The sequence below is a fragment of the Strigops habroptila genome, chromosome 20 (assembly GCF_004027225.2).
Source record: "Strigops habroptila isolate Jane chromosome 20, bStrHab1.2.pri, whole genome shotgun sequence".
NCBI classification, from domain to species: Eukaryota; Metazoa; Chordata; class Aves; order Psittaciformes; family Psittacidae; genus Strigops; species Strigops habroptila.
Window position 1 is genome coordinate 5,081,443 of NC_044296.2, and position 12,574 is coordinate 5,094,016.

At 64.4% G+C, this 12,574-nt stretch overlaps 3 protein-coding genes across 3 annotated transcripts; 1 reads left to right on the top strand and 2 right to left on the bottom strand.

The window, feature by feature from the left end:
• Nucleotides 1-16: 16 nt before the first annotated feature.
• On the bottom strand, nucleotides 17-2,742 carry SHD (Src homology 2 domain containing transforming protein D). The gene is made up of 6 exons (XM_030509367.1): nucleotides 2,445-2,742; nucleotides 1,860-1,950; nucleotides 1,570-1,782; nucleotides 1,010-1,142; nucleotides 444-563; nucleotides 17-289 (listed from the first exon to the last, which is right to left on the bottom strand). Exons 1-6 carry the CDS (start codon nucleotides 2,628-2,630, stop codon nucleotides 103-105), a joined length of 930 nt encoding a protein of 309 aa, XP_030365227.1. The 5' UTR covers nucleotides 2,631-2,742; the 3' UTR covers nucleotides 17-102.
• A 751-nt stretch (nucleotides 2,743-3,493) lies between these two features.
• On the bottom strand, nucleotides 3,494-9,478 carry YJU2 (YJU2 splicing factor homolog). The gene is made up of 8 exons (XM_030509590.1): nucleotides 9,372-9,478; nucleotides 8,781-8,881; nucleotides 8,321-8,465; nucleotides 7,780-7,914; nucleotides 7,253-7,434; nucleotides 6,690-6,810; nucleotides 5,293-5,458; nucleotides 3,494-4,363 (listed from the first exon to the last, which is right to left on the bottom strand). Exons 1-8 carry the CDS (start codon nucleotides 9,393-9,395, stop codon nucleotides 4,275-4,277), a joined length of 963 nt encoding a protein of 320 aa, XP_030365450.1. The 5' UTR covers nucleotides 9,396-9,478; the 3' UTR covers nucleotides 3,494-4,274.
• A 1,052-nt stretch (nucleotides 9,479-10,530) lies between these two features.
• On the top strand, nucleotides 10,531-12,442 carry RPL36 (ribosomal protein L36). The gene is made up of 3 exons (XM_030509591.1): nucleotides 10,531-10,909; nucleotides 11,586-11,720; nucleotides 12,311-12,442. The coding sequence occupies exons 1-3, from the start codon at nucleotides 10,817-10,819 to the stop codon at nucleotides 12,398-12,400; spliced, it is 318 nt and encodes a 105-aa protein (XP_030365451.1). The 5' UTR covers nucleotides 10,531-10,816; the 3' UTR covers nucleotides 12,401-12,442.
• Nucleotides 12,443-12,574: the final 132 nt, after the last annotated feature.

Below are 12,574 nucleotides of genomic sequence, written 5' to 3' on the forward strand. Positions count from 1 at the left end.
CAAACCATGAGCAAGGGTTGGGTGTCCACCGGTTTTAATGGGGGTGGTTGGGGGGCAGCGCTGGGGAGGGGTACCCGGGGAGGGGGGGGGTGTCACTGTTGCTCACAGGGGCTGCACGGCCACGGGGTAGAGCAGGGAGAGGTGCCGGGCGCCGCGCACGGGCAGCGCGCGCGCCGTGTAGTGCCGCACGGCCGCGGGCACCGAGGGGAAGGCGGCGCCGGCGCGGCCCAGCGTGAAGTGCTGCTCCCGCGTCCGCGTCAGCTTCACGTGCACGAAGCCATGGCTGCTCCTGCGGGGCGGGACGGGGGCGCTGAGGCACGCGGCGAGCGACATGCAACGACACGGGTGCGAGCGCCGCGCTCGCGGCTCCTCCACACGGGAACCCCCCCGTGAGCCTCCCCCACGCCTCGGTTGTCCCCTGGTGCCCCCCGGCCTCCGCTCACCTCAGGGACAGTGAGTAGTCCTCGGGGCTGGTCTCGCAGTCCCGCACCAGGAAGCTGCCCTCGCGGCACAGCGCCAGCAGCGTCTCAGCGCCCGCCCGCCCAATGGGGCCATGGTACCACCTGCACGGCCATGGGATCATCCCACTGCACTATGGGGCAGCCTCCGCGCCATGGGGAAGCATCCCCACCGCATGAAGCCATCAGCATCATCCGCCCCATGGGAGCACCTTCTACATCATGGAGACTGGCTATGGAGTGGCACAGCCAACTGTGTCAGAGGGACCGGCCACACCATGGGGCACCCTTCACACCATGGGGACCCATCCATGCCATGGGGCACCCAACCACACCAAAGGCACCAGCCACCCCGTGGGGACCCATCAATCCCATGGGGACCCGTCCAGGCTACGGGCACACTCCACCCCATGAGGACTCTCCATGCCAATGGGCGCCCATCCATCCCATGGGGCACCCAGCATCATGGGGACTCACCCATGGGGCCCCCCTGCCCCAGAGGGCTGCCTGCACCCCACGGTGCCCCCATGGAGGAGGGACCCCACACTCACACTTGCTTCTCCAGCGGGAGCGAGGTGTCCACGTGCCGGGGGCTGGGGGGGCAGCCGGTGCCCGGGGGGGGTCGGGGGGGGCGCGGCAGCTGGCGGGACAGGCTGGGGGAGCGCTCGGGGCTCTCAAACTGCACTGGGGGGACAAAGAGGGGTGTCACCACCGCGGGAGCCCAGCACCTACGGGTGCTGCTGCTGCGGGGCACCGCTCGCTGTCGGACCACAAAGGAATGTTCCAGATGGCCCCGCTATGGGTTTGCCTTGCCATGATCTCCTGTTGCCCCCAAGGGGTGGGACCCATGGGTGCCACAAGATGCTGGGGTCCCAAGGGTGCTGTATACAGATGACAGGGGATGCTGGAAGGCCCCAATGATGGTTACCCGTGGGTGCTGGAGGACCCAAGGAGTCGTACCCATGGGTGCTGGGGGAACCCAGTGGTGGTACCCATGGGTGCTGGGGGATGCCAATATGGTACCCATAGGTGCAGGGGGATCCCAATAGTGGTACTCATGGGTGCTGGGGGATCCCAATGGCGGTACCCATGGGTGCTGCGGTGCCGTCACCTGCAAACGCCCGCGAGATGTGATCCTTCTTCCACTCCCAGGGCTGGTCGTACTCATCGGCCGGGCGCTCGTCGTCGCGGGGCAGGCGGCTCTCCCGGCTCACGGCCGCCCCGGGGCCGTCCCCGGCCGCCTCCCACTCCTCATAGGGGGTGTCGTAGAGCTGCGGTCCCCGCCGCGGCCGCCCCCGCCGGCCCTCGCCCTGGCGCCGGCACCCTGGGGGCAGGCGGCGCTGGGACATGGGGGGGACACCCTGGGGGGGGGTTCTGGGGGGCTCGGGGGGGGTCACCCACCTGCGGCCTCCGCGGGCTCCTCGCAGCCGCCCTCGGGCGCCGGCTCCTGCTCCCCCTCGCACGGCTCCGAGTACTCGCTCTCGCCGGGGCCCTGCGGCGGTGCCCGCGGTGGGACGGGACCGCACGAACCCACCCCCCCGGGGCCCGGTCACCCACCCGGGACCCTGCGGGCCCCCCCAGTCCCTGATCCCGGTGTTCCCGGCCCCCTCCCCGCTCCCTCCCACCCGCTCCCTTTGTCCCCCGGCCCCTCTCCCGCTCCCCCCGCCGCCATCCCCAGTTCCCTCTTCCCGGTTCCCCGGGTCGCCCCCGACCCCTTTGGGGGGGGTCTCCCTCTCCCCGCTCCCCATCTCCCCCTCCCACCCCTCTCTGCCCCCGGTCCTTGCTCCCCCGCTCCCTCCCGGCCGCCTCATTCACACCGCCCGGTGCTGCTCCCCGGTGCTCCCGGTTCTCTCCCCAGCACCCCCGCCCGCCCCGCTGCACCCCCGCTCCCTTCGCCGCCCCCCCCGGTGTCCTCGCTGCCCCCCGGCTCTTGCCCCGCTGCGCCCCCCCCCCCCCCCAGTGCATCCCCGGTGCCCCCGCTCCTACCTGCTCCAGCCGGCGGGGGGGCCCCGCGCCCGCCACCCGCACCAGCCGGTGCCGAGGGGAGGACGCGGGACCGCGGAGGGCAGCGCCGGGGGGAGCGGGGCCGGGGCCGCTGTAGTCGGGCTGTGGCGGGCGCGGGGGGGAGCGCCGGGCCCCCCGGCCCAGGTACTCCCGGAGCCACTTGGCCATGGCGGGACCCCCCCCGCCGCCGCCGCCGCCGCCGGGAGCCGCTTTGTGTCGCCGCCGTGCGCCGCGCGGACCGGAGCCCCCGGCCCCCCCCCCAGCCCCCAACCCCGCCTCGCCGGGGGTGCACCGGTACGGGGGGGGCGGGCGAGACCCACGGTGGGTATTGAGGGGGGGCACCGGGAGGAGAAGGTCACCGGGACCCCGGTGACACCGGGATGGGCAACCCCCCCCCACAGGGGAGCGGGGGGCCACCGGCTCCCCCCCGGACACCAGTGGGCTCACCCCGGCTATAGGACCCCCCCTCCCGACCCCTCTGGCTGCTCCTGGGGGTCGGGTCACAGGGAAAAGGGGGAAGACAAACCCCCCCTTCAGGGGGACTCATCATGGGGGGCCCTGACCCCCCCCCTCCCACGCTGGGGTTTGGGGGAGCCCCATGGGCCGCACTGGGGGGGCAGAAGGGCTGCCCCCCTCCCCATTGCCTCTTTGCATTGTCTTCCAGAACAAAGGTCCCTCTCCAGGACTCTGGCCGGGTGCTGGGGGGTGCAGGACATGGCTGGGGGCCCCCCCTGGCTCTGCCAGCCCCACAGCAACACAACATCCAGCATTCATCTTGGAAGAGGCTGATGGGGACAGGGAGGGGGGAACCTGCCTTGTGCCCCCATCTCAGAAGTGCCCCCCGAAGCCCACGAGGGAGCGGGTTCATCAGTGGGAGCTCATCACCCAGAGGTGGGTGAGGAGGAGCCCTGGCTCCAGGGGGACACCCCAGGGTGCTCCAGCCCTTCCGATGGGTGGTGGAGCTGTCCTCATCGTGGTGGGGTCCCCGCAGGCAGGACCCACCCCCCCATGAAGCACCACAGCAGACGACGAAGCAGCAACTGGCTCTGAGAGATCCAATTTATTACCGGGCTGCCGGTGAGCACAGGAAACCCCCTCAACAGTGGGGAAGGGCCCAGCATGGTGCTGCTGGGGCACAGGAGGGCTCAGGGAAGGCAAAGAGGGTCAGCCCTGACCCCCAGTGAGGGGCCAGGCGAGCCCCCCGGCTCCCTGCCCCACACTGTGCCCCCTCCTACAGCAGAACAACAGGGGACTCGGGCTCACCCTGCAATAGCAGGTCCTGAGCCCCACAGGGGGAGCAGGAGACACCCAGGGCCTGAGAAGGGGTGAGGGGCATCGTCCTGCAGCAAAAGAGGGGTGCTGAGGGCCCACCTTCCCCCTGCTCCCCGCAGGGCTGCAGGTGAGGAGGGAAGGAAGGCCCTAAGGTCCCTTTATTGCTGCGGGAGGGTCGATGCATCACAAACTGGAGCACAGGGGTGAGGGCAGTAGGTGCCACCACAATGGACAAACTACACAGTCCTGGGCTGGTCCTGGTGCCCCCCACCACGCTGTGGTGCAGGGCTGGGCCAGGCGGTGCTGCCGGGGCTGGACACAACCAGGCTGGGACAGCACTGGGGCTGCCACCCAGCAGCAATGTCCTCCTACGAGGAAGCCATCACTGGGGCTCTGCCTGCTGGCGGCCGGGCACGGCCGGGGCCGGGCAGGGGGAGCTGCTGGGGGTGCACATGGTCTGGGACCCCGCTGGGCTCGGCGCTGCGGTGCCAGCTCCGCCGGGGGCGCTGGAAGCAGGAAGGGCCGCCGGGCGCGTCCCTCTCAGTCACCCGCGCTGTCCTCGCTGTCCGAATACGCCCCCAGCAAGCTGAGGGAGGACGCGGTGGTGCCCGTTGCTGTGGGAGACGCGCCTGGAAGCAGAGCAGGAGAGCGCACACCATCAGGTACAGCCCTCCCCGTGCCACAGCCAGCCATGCAAACTCAAACCTCCCGCCCCGCTCCGGCTGCTCCCGCGCCTCAGCCCCCCGGCTGGAATCTAACCAGGACGAGGTTAAACCGGGCTGACAAAGAGACCCCAAACCCCCGGAGCTGGAGCCTCCTGCAGCGCGAGGAAGCAGCGAGGTTGGCCCAAGGTTGAACCGAACCCTCTTCTCCCTCCACAACCCCCGGGGAGGGCTCAGGAGGGGGAAAGAGGAGCCTCATCTGCCTGCACAGAGGCTGCAGCAGCCAGGAGCAGGAGGCTGGGAATGCACAGGGAGGGCAACTCCAAGCACGGTCCTTCCTCGGAGATGCCCTGAGGGCAGAGGGACCCGGTAAGCCAAAGGCTTAGGGCCAGTCAGCCCAGAACTAACCAATTCATTGACTCTTTCCCTAAATCCATAGATCCTCTGGCTTCCCAGGGCAAGCAAATGATGGTGAGGTGCTGGGAAACCTTTCTGCTTGCTTCTTTAAAGCTTCCAAACTCCAACGCTTCAGTAGGTTTTATAATCAGGCCCCAAAACAAAGCCATTTTCTTGCTTTTGCATCCCTATCTCGCTGTTGTGACTGTTCCCAGCACCCTATCTGCACACCAGGATGCTTGTTTGAAGCTTTTGGCCCTGAGGGTCTGTCTCCAAGGCCCTGGCTCACCGCCAAGGACCAGGAAGGAGCCTCTCCTCCATCAGGACATCTGGAGACAGGGACAACCCCCCCTGTTCTCACACCATTGTGGCCCCATCTGTCCCACAACTCGACCTGGGAGCGCTCGTGCTCTGAAGACGGAGCTGAACGCCCCGTGTGTGCTGCCAGGTCCCCCCCGATGGCCCGGTTCAGGCCACCCCATCCCTGCAGGGGCAGTTACCGCTGCTGGCCGGGGTCTCCTGGTTCCCTTTGCCATTAGCCAGGGCAGGGCTTGGCTTCTGCTTCCTCACTGTGACCAGCCCGGCCAGCTGGGCCTTGGTGGTCAATTTGCCCACGCTCCGCTCCCAGCTCTCAGTCTTCAGCTTCTTACTCTGGGGCTGGGGGTCCTGCAGAGTGGAGCAGGGGTGTTAGCGGGGTCTTGGGGGGGAGGCAGAGGGATGGGGGAGAAGGAGGAGTGGTAAAACCAGCAGCACAAACAGCAAGAGACACAAGGACAGCCACTCGAGCAGCCAAGGTGGGTGTTCTGCCCCTGCAGTGACTGGCACAAGCTACAGACAACAAGGATATGGACCTAAACAGCTGCAGAACAGCCCTTGGAGACAAAGGTCCCACTGCCTGTGCCAGCTGAATCCAGCCTTGTGTGGCCCTGGGACACTGAGGAGACAGATCATAGAACCACAGAACAGTCTGAGTTGGACCTTAAAGCTCCTCCAGGTCCAAGCCCTGCCCCGGGCAGGGACACCTTCCACCGGAGCAGGTTGCTCCAAGCCCCTGTGTCCACCCCCCAGGGCTGCCCCACCTCTGCCATGGGCCTGCAGGTGGTCCAGCCACTGCCTCCAACTCCCCCAGGCGCAGGGATCAGCGCTGGGCCAGGGAACACCGCTCGGATTAACCCCAGCCCGGCCCGGGGACACGGCAGCTTTGATTCCCCCAACCCAGAGAGGTCCCAGACACGGATCCACACCAGAGAGCAGCACTGCAGGGGCCTGGCTGCGGGGATAATCCCTCCCCTGTGAGCCAGGCACTGGAAGCTCTTTTGTTCTGCATGTCACCAACAGGGACAAAACAGAAGCAAAGGAGGGGCTGTCCCAAAGGAGGGGTCGTTGTTTCCTTGCTGTGATTTTCAGAGCACTGAAATGGTGCCTGAAGTATGACCCAGGCAAAGGTGAGCCCGTCCTCTGCGAGCTGGTTGGGCTTGATGATCTTAAAGGTCTTTCCCAACCCAGCTGATCCTCTGGTTCTATGTATATTTTCCCCTCAAGAAATGAAAGGGCTTCAGCATTTTCTCCAATGAAGCTAGTGAAAACTTTGATGCTGACGGAATTCCCTGTGCGAGCTGGCTGTAAATTGCTGGAGCTGAAAGGGGAGCCACGTCCTGAGCGAGGTGGGGGCAGCTCCATCCCAGCCTTTGTCAGCAGACACGGTGTAAAAGCACCAACTGCTCCCTGCCCCCTTCCAGCCCAGTGCGCGGGGACACGGCCTTTCCGAGCTGCTCAAGCGTGACACCAGGGCTCCAGCAGCGCACGGAGCAGCGACAAAACAGGCGACACAGCCCGGGACAGCGGGTTTGGGCTGCGGGAGGAGGAGGGGGGTGCGAGAGCCTCTGCCCCCACTCACCTCCTGCAGGATGTCTGTGGGTTTCGTTTTGGCCTCAGGCTTCACGTGTGGTTTCGCAGGCTCCTCGTCAGAGTCGGAGTCCACCAGGAGCCGGCGGTTCTGCGCCTGCTCCAGCATCGCCCTGCAGGGACAGAGGCCACCCAGGGCTGAGAGCTGTGGGTCTGACCCACAACCCTGCCCCCTGCCCTGCTGCCTGCGGTGAGGGCGGCTGGCACCCAGCAGCAGTGCAATGGGATCAGGGCTCTCTAAGAAGTGATGTTCAAGCAGTGCCTGAGGTCGGGAGCACTGAGATCAGGAACTCACACTCCATGCGAGGACACTTCTCAGGGGGAGTCAGGCCCCTGCAGCAGCCCAGAGCTCCCCCAGAGATGTGCTGGTGATACCAAACCCCCTCCACCTCCCCTTCCCTAAACACTCTGCCAAGACAAACTGTCCCCATTCCCCTCACAGCCCACCCAGACAGCTCCTGTGACCTCCAGCCCCTCAGGCAGGGCCCTCCCTGAGGTGCTCTCGGGGTGCTCTGCTTCACCTCACACACCCATGAACACTTCCAGCCCACTCACTTGATCTCTTGCTCATCCTCCTCTTGCTCCCTGCGCTTCTGTTCCTGCTCCATCTCCTTGTACTGCTTCAGCATGGCCTCAAAGTCCACGTTTGCCTGGCGCTGGTTGAGTTCCTTCAGCTCCTGCAGGTTCTCCAGAACCTCCATCTCCAGCTTCGAGTCCTTGGTTCGGTTCTCCAGGACCTGGGGGACCAGAGATAAACTGGGATTATCTGAGGCAGAAGAACCTGCCAGCAATCTCCAGCACCACCTTCCCACCCAGGAAGCCCTAAGAGGATCATCATCCTCATCCTCCTCCTCATTTTGGGGTCTTAATAGGACAGGAAAAACTGGGGCAAGATGTGGCCTGTCAGAAGTGCTAGCACAGGAGGAAGCAGCACAGCTCCTGCCTGCCCAGAGCACAGCAACACCTTGGGAGCCTGAAGAACAAAGGCAATAGCTGCAAAGTCACCTGCTCTGCTGGGGAGAACCAGCCAGGGCAGGGGAGAGCTTTGCAGCGAGGTTTGTCTCCACCTTCTGTTCTCGTACCTTCATGGGATTGTTGAGCTCTTCCTCTTCTCTCTCCTTCTGCATTCTTTTCTCCTCTTCCTCCAAGAGCTTCTCAGCCTGGAAGTTGCGAGTGGCCCCATGCTCCATGGTGTAGTCTGTGTTCTCGGGATCTGTCTAAGGAAGAGAGAAGGCAGGAAAATCACTGTCCTGGGGCCATCCTGGGGCCACTTGCGGAGCCACACGCAAATGGTTCCCAACGTCGGTCTCGTCACAAGGGCAGTCACCCACCCACAGCCCTCCTGTTTGCACCGATGGGACAGACACTGCAGGACTACACGATAAGGGAAGATACACCAAAAAGCACACGCTCAGACCCAGTCTCTGCTGTGACGGAGTTCATTTTCTTGCTAGCAGTGCTGTGCTTTTGGCTTTCAACTGAGAATCCTGCTGAGAGCACACCCATGTTTCAGTGAACCCCCAACAAACGCCCCTTCCCCCCAGGGTCAGCACCCAGGAATGTCCACAGGCTACACAAGCTCCCCGGAAGGTGAGAGCCCAGAAAACCCGGGACATATCTCACCTTGAAAGTGATCTCTGCCAGGCAACGTGTGCACTTGATGTAGAAGCGGAAGATGGGCAGCCCCAGGTACACCTCGTTCTGAACAGTCTCCTTACGGGCGTTAAACTTCTTGCCTTTATAGATGTATTCCCCACAGGTCTTGCAGCTAGGAAAGGGAAAAGAAAGGTTCATCACACACAACAAAAAAGGGAATGGACCAAGAAAAGTCCAAGTGATTTTGGGGCCCATCAGCCCAGGTTCTGAGTGCTGTGGTTTCATCCTCTGGCTATTCAGTACCTACACTTCAAACAAGCCCCCTGTCCCCCAGCATCTCTTCCCTCTCCTTTATCCCTTTTCTCCTGCTCTGGGGCACCTCACAGCTGCCAGCAGCAGCTCCTCTGCGCTGTATGAAGGGGAAACCCTTCCCAAGCCAACTTCCCTCCCACAGCCGCCTCCTTCTGCCTGGTACAGCCGCTCTTACCGCATGTTGAAGGGGGCCATGAGCCGCACCACGTACTGCCGGTCCTTTGGGAGTTTGAGCTTGGGGATCTTAGCGGGATCGAAGTCCGGGGGGTAGTATTTCTGCAGAGACAGAGCAGAGACGTGTGTGTGCGGGGCACGGGCACGCAGGGGGTGTGAGCTGCAGCAGCCGGGCTCCACGCAGCGGGCGCCAGCGCGCTCCTGCACGGCGGGGGTGGCCTCCAGAACAGGCGGGCAGTGGGGGGGTGTCTGCCTGCACGTCCTCACCCCCAACCCGCGCATGATTTTAGGGCCTGACCCTCTTGCCCCCCCCAGGCGCTGCCGGGAGCCGCAGCGGAGGGGTCCTCCCCCCGGACACCCCGCTCCCGGCCTGAGATCACCCTCAGGGCCCCCCAACCCAGCCGGGGCTGCCCAGCGCCCCCGCTCGGGGGGACAGCCTCAGCCATCAGGGACCTGGGGACTCCCATAGACAACCCCCGAACCCCTGCCCCACAGCACCCCCCTGTCCCACAGCACCCCCCCGCCCCACAGCACCCCACAACCGGGGCACCCCCCCAAACCAGAATATTCGCCCCCCCCCCCCCCAACTCACGTTCAACACCTTCCGCTCCGACATGGCTGCGGTACCCGGTTCACTACCAGCCGCCTCCCGCACCGATGGCCACTACCGGGAAGAGGCCCCGCCCCTCTCCGCCTCTCATTGGTGAAACGGGCCACGGCCTGGCTAATCCTCGTCTGTTATTGGCTAGCTCCGCTGCCTGTCGGAGGGTTCCGCCCGCCGCGGCTGTGCCGCACACAGCGGAGTCCGCCGCGGCGCCGCGGCGCGCTCAGGGGTTCCTCGGGGGTTCAGCCCCTTGAGCCCCGGCTCGTTGCTCTGAGCCCGCAGCCCGTGGGTGTGCACAGGGTTTGTTACAGTCTGTTGTCTCCTGCAGGGCTCAGCTCTGGAGGCAGGATGGAAGTACTGAAATCGGGGGGTTTCCCCCCAAACACCAGCACTGGGTCCTACCCCTGGAGGCAGGAGCGGGGCTGGCAGCGCCTCGCTGCGGGCGCAGGCAGGAGCCGGCCCTTCCCTGCGTGGCTGGAGGAGGAGTTCGGGATGGTGGAACCGGAGACCGATGGTTTGAAGGCATCAAAGGGCCCCCGGGCAGAGCCGCCCGGTCTCAGGGCAGGGGGTGCTCAGCAAGGACTGAAATCGCTGCTGGAACCGATGGGGAATGAGCAAGGAACCAGCGAGGGCAGAAACGTGAAGTGATCCCGTGGGATAAGAGCTCTGGTCCTGTCGAAGGTCCCTCGGCAGCAGCGTGCTACAGGGACATGGAATCATGGATCAGTCTGGGCTGGAAGGGACCTTAAAGCTCATCTAAAGCCACGGGCAGGGACACCTTCCATAGAGCAGGTTGCTCCAAGCCCCTGTGTCCAACCTGGCCTTGAACACTGCCAGGGATGGGGCAGCCACAGCTTCTCTGGGAAAAGTCTGTGCCAGCGCCTCAGCACCCTCACAGGGAAGAGCTTCTGCCTCAGAGCTCATCTCAATCTCCCCTCTGGCAGGTTAAAGCCATTCCCCTTGTCTTGTCCCTACAGGCCCTTGTCCAAAGCCCCTCTCCAGGTTTCCTGGAGCCCCTTTAGGCACTGGAGCTGCTCTAAGGTGTCCCCTTCAGGAGCCTTCTCTTCTCCAGGCTGCCCCAGCCCAGCTCTCTCAGCCTGGCTCCAGAGCAGAGCTGCTCCAGCCCTCGCAGCAGCTCCGGGGCCTCCTCTGGCCTCGCTCCAGCAGCTCCACGTCCCTCCTGTGCTGCTGCCCCAGAGCTGGATCAGGGCTGCGGGGGGCGGGGAAGCACCACCCACCGCCAGGGGTCACCCTCCCTCTCGCCTCTATGGTCACGGCACGCCACGGAGCGTCCCGCGGCAGCGGCGCAGTCCCGGCGTTCCGCGGGGCCGCTCCCTCCTTCCGGCGCGGCGCCATCTGCGGAGCGGGCGGTGCGACGCGGGGCTGGGATCCGCGTCCATCGGCGGCGGCGTTGGCGCTGTGTCGGCGCAGACATGGCGATCCGCTACCCCATGGCCGTGGGCCTCAACAAGGGCTACAAGGTGACCAAGAACGTGTCCAAGCCCAGGCAGTGCCGCCGTCGCGGGGTGAGTACGAGCCCCGATCCGCGGGGCCGCGAGTGCGGCTGCGGGGAACGGGCGGGAGTGGGGGGGGGTGCTCCTGGTTCGGGACCGTCCGAGCCCGCGGGGAGCGGGCTGCGGAGCGGGGCTGGCTCCGTGGCGGGTGCCGGGGGTGGAGCGCGGCCCCCCCGGGCTGCAGGGAGCGGGGCTGCCCGCGGGAGGGCGCTGTTGGAGGGTGAGTCGCGGGAGGCGTTCAAGGCGGGGGTGAAGGGGCTGGTCCGGGCGGAGCGGGGCGGCGGCAGGGGACGGGCAAGGAAGATGCATTTCAAGGCAGGAGCCAAGCTGCTGCTGTCAGCAACAGCAGGTGCCCCCCAAAACCTGCCCCATAGTGACAACTACCGAGAGTTCTCCAGGGTCAGGCAATGTGCTCGCAAAGAGGGAACTGCAGTTTGCAGCTTTGACCTGCTCTGATGAAACGCCGTGTTTAGATGTGTTTGAATCACAAAACCCCAGCCTGGTTTGAGTGGAAGGGACCTTAAAGCTCCTCCAGTTCCACGGGCAGGGACACCTTCCACTAGAGCAGCTTGCTCCAACCCGTGTCCAACCTGGCCTTGAAGACGTTGGGGCCGTAGCGTGGTGTTTGCTGCCTGGTCTGAGTCAGCCTCCACTGACGGCTGCTGTGATTCCCGTGTTTCTCCCGCAGCGCCTGACCAAGCACACCAAGTTCGTGCGAGACATGATCAGGGAAGTCTGTGGCTTTGCGCCCTACGAGAGGCGTGCGATGGAATTGCTGAAAGTTTCCAAGGATAAACGTGCCCTGAAGTTCATCAAGAAACGGGTACGTCCATGTGTCGTCTTCAGAGGATCCCAGCCTGGGTTGGGTTGAAGGGACCTCAAAGCTCCTCCTCCTTAAAGTCCCTGCCATGGGCAGGGACACCTTCCACTAGAGCAGGTTGCTCCAAGCCCCTGTGTCCAACCTGGCCTTGAACACTGCCAGGGATGGGGCAGCCACAGCTTCTCTGGGCTGAGAGGAGTGGTGGGAATGCTCCTTGGGGTGGGTGGGAGATGGACACAAAGGTACTTTGCCAAAAAGGCCCCAAGCCCCAGGAGCCCCCACTTGCCTTTGCTCTTTCTGCGTCATTTGCAAATCTGGTGTGGGGAAGAGGAAGAAAAATACTGGGATAGAAGCTGGGAACCATGCACCAGGTTGGGGGGTTCACTGAGGGCAGCTGGTACCTTGTCTCTAATAACTGAGTACAACTACTACTGAGATGCAATGGTGAGTAGTTCCTGGCCGGCCAGCGCTGGCGGATGGGGCCTGAGCTTACCAGGGCTTTACCATTTGGGCTGCTGTTGGAGTGAAGGGATGAAGGACATTCATCTCCAGTGGCTGGCTGAATGATGCTGACTGCTGTGCTCTGCCCTCAGGTCGGCACTCACATCCGGGCTAAGCGGAAGCGGGAAGAGCTCAGCAATGTCCTGGCAGCCATGAGGAAAGCTGCTGCAAAGAAGGACTGAGTAGTGCAGTCTCTCATTCAATAAAGTCCTTTATTACAAGAAGAGTGCAGTCGATGGTGCATCTGTTTCAGCCTGTCCAGGTCTGCTCTGGCTTTAAGCCTGGGGTGGTTTCTGATGGTACTGACCCATGATTTAATGGGGAGAACCATGTCCTTCAGCAGCTGAATCACAGAC

Bases quoted from the DNA above. Each gene is read 5' to 3' on its own strand.
- SHD (XM_030509367.1), bottom strand. From the start codon at position 2,630: ATGGCCAAGTGGCTCCGGGAGTACCTGGGCCGGGGGGCCCGGCGCTCC. The intron at 564-1,009 runs GTGAGTGTGGGG...ATGGCCGTGCAG, and splicing joins CTCCCGCTGGAGAAGCAAGT to GTGGTACCATGGCCCCATTG. The intron at 290-443 runs GTGAGCGGAGGC...CCCGCCCCGCAG, and splicing joins GACTACTCACTGTCCCTGAG to GAGCAGCCATGGCTTCGTGC.
- YJU2 (XM_030509590.1), bottom strand. From the start codon at position 9,395: ATGTCGGAGCGGAAGGTGTTGAAC. The intron at 7,435-7,779 runs GTACGAGAACAG...CTGGTCCCCCAG, and splicing joins AGCTCAACAATCCCATGAAG to GTCCTGGAGAACCGAACCAA. The intron at 4,364-5,292 runs GTAACTGCCCCT...CTCTGCTTCCAG, and splicing joins GGAGACCCCGGCCAGCAGCG to GCGCGTCTCCCACAGCAACG.
- RPL36 (XM_030509591.1), top strand. From the start codon at position 10,817: ATGGCGATCCGCTACCCCATGGCCGTGGGCCTCAACAAGGGCTACAAG. The intron at 10,910-11,585 runs GTGAGTACGAGC...TTTCTCCCGCAG, and splicing joins GGCAGTGCCGCCGTCGCGGG to CGCCTGACCAAGCACACCAA. The intron at 11,721-12,310 runs GTACGTCCATGT...CTCTGCCCTCAG, and splicing joins TGAAGTTCATCAAGAAACGG to GTCGGCACTCACATCCGGGC.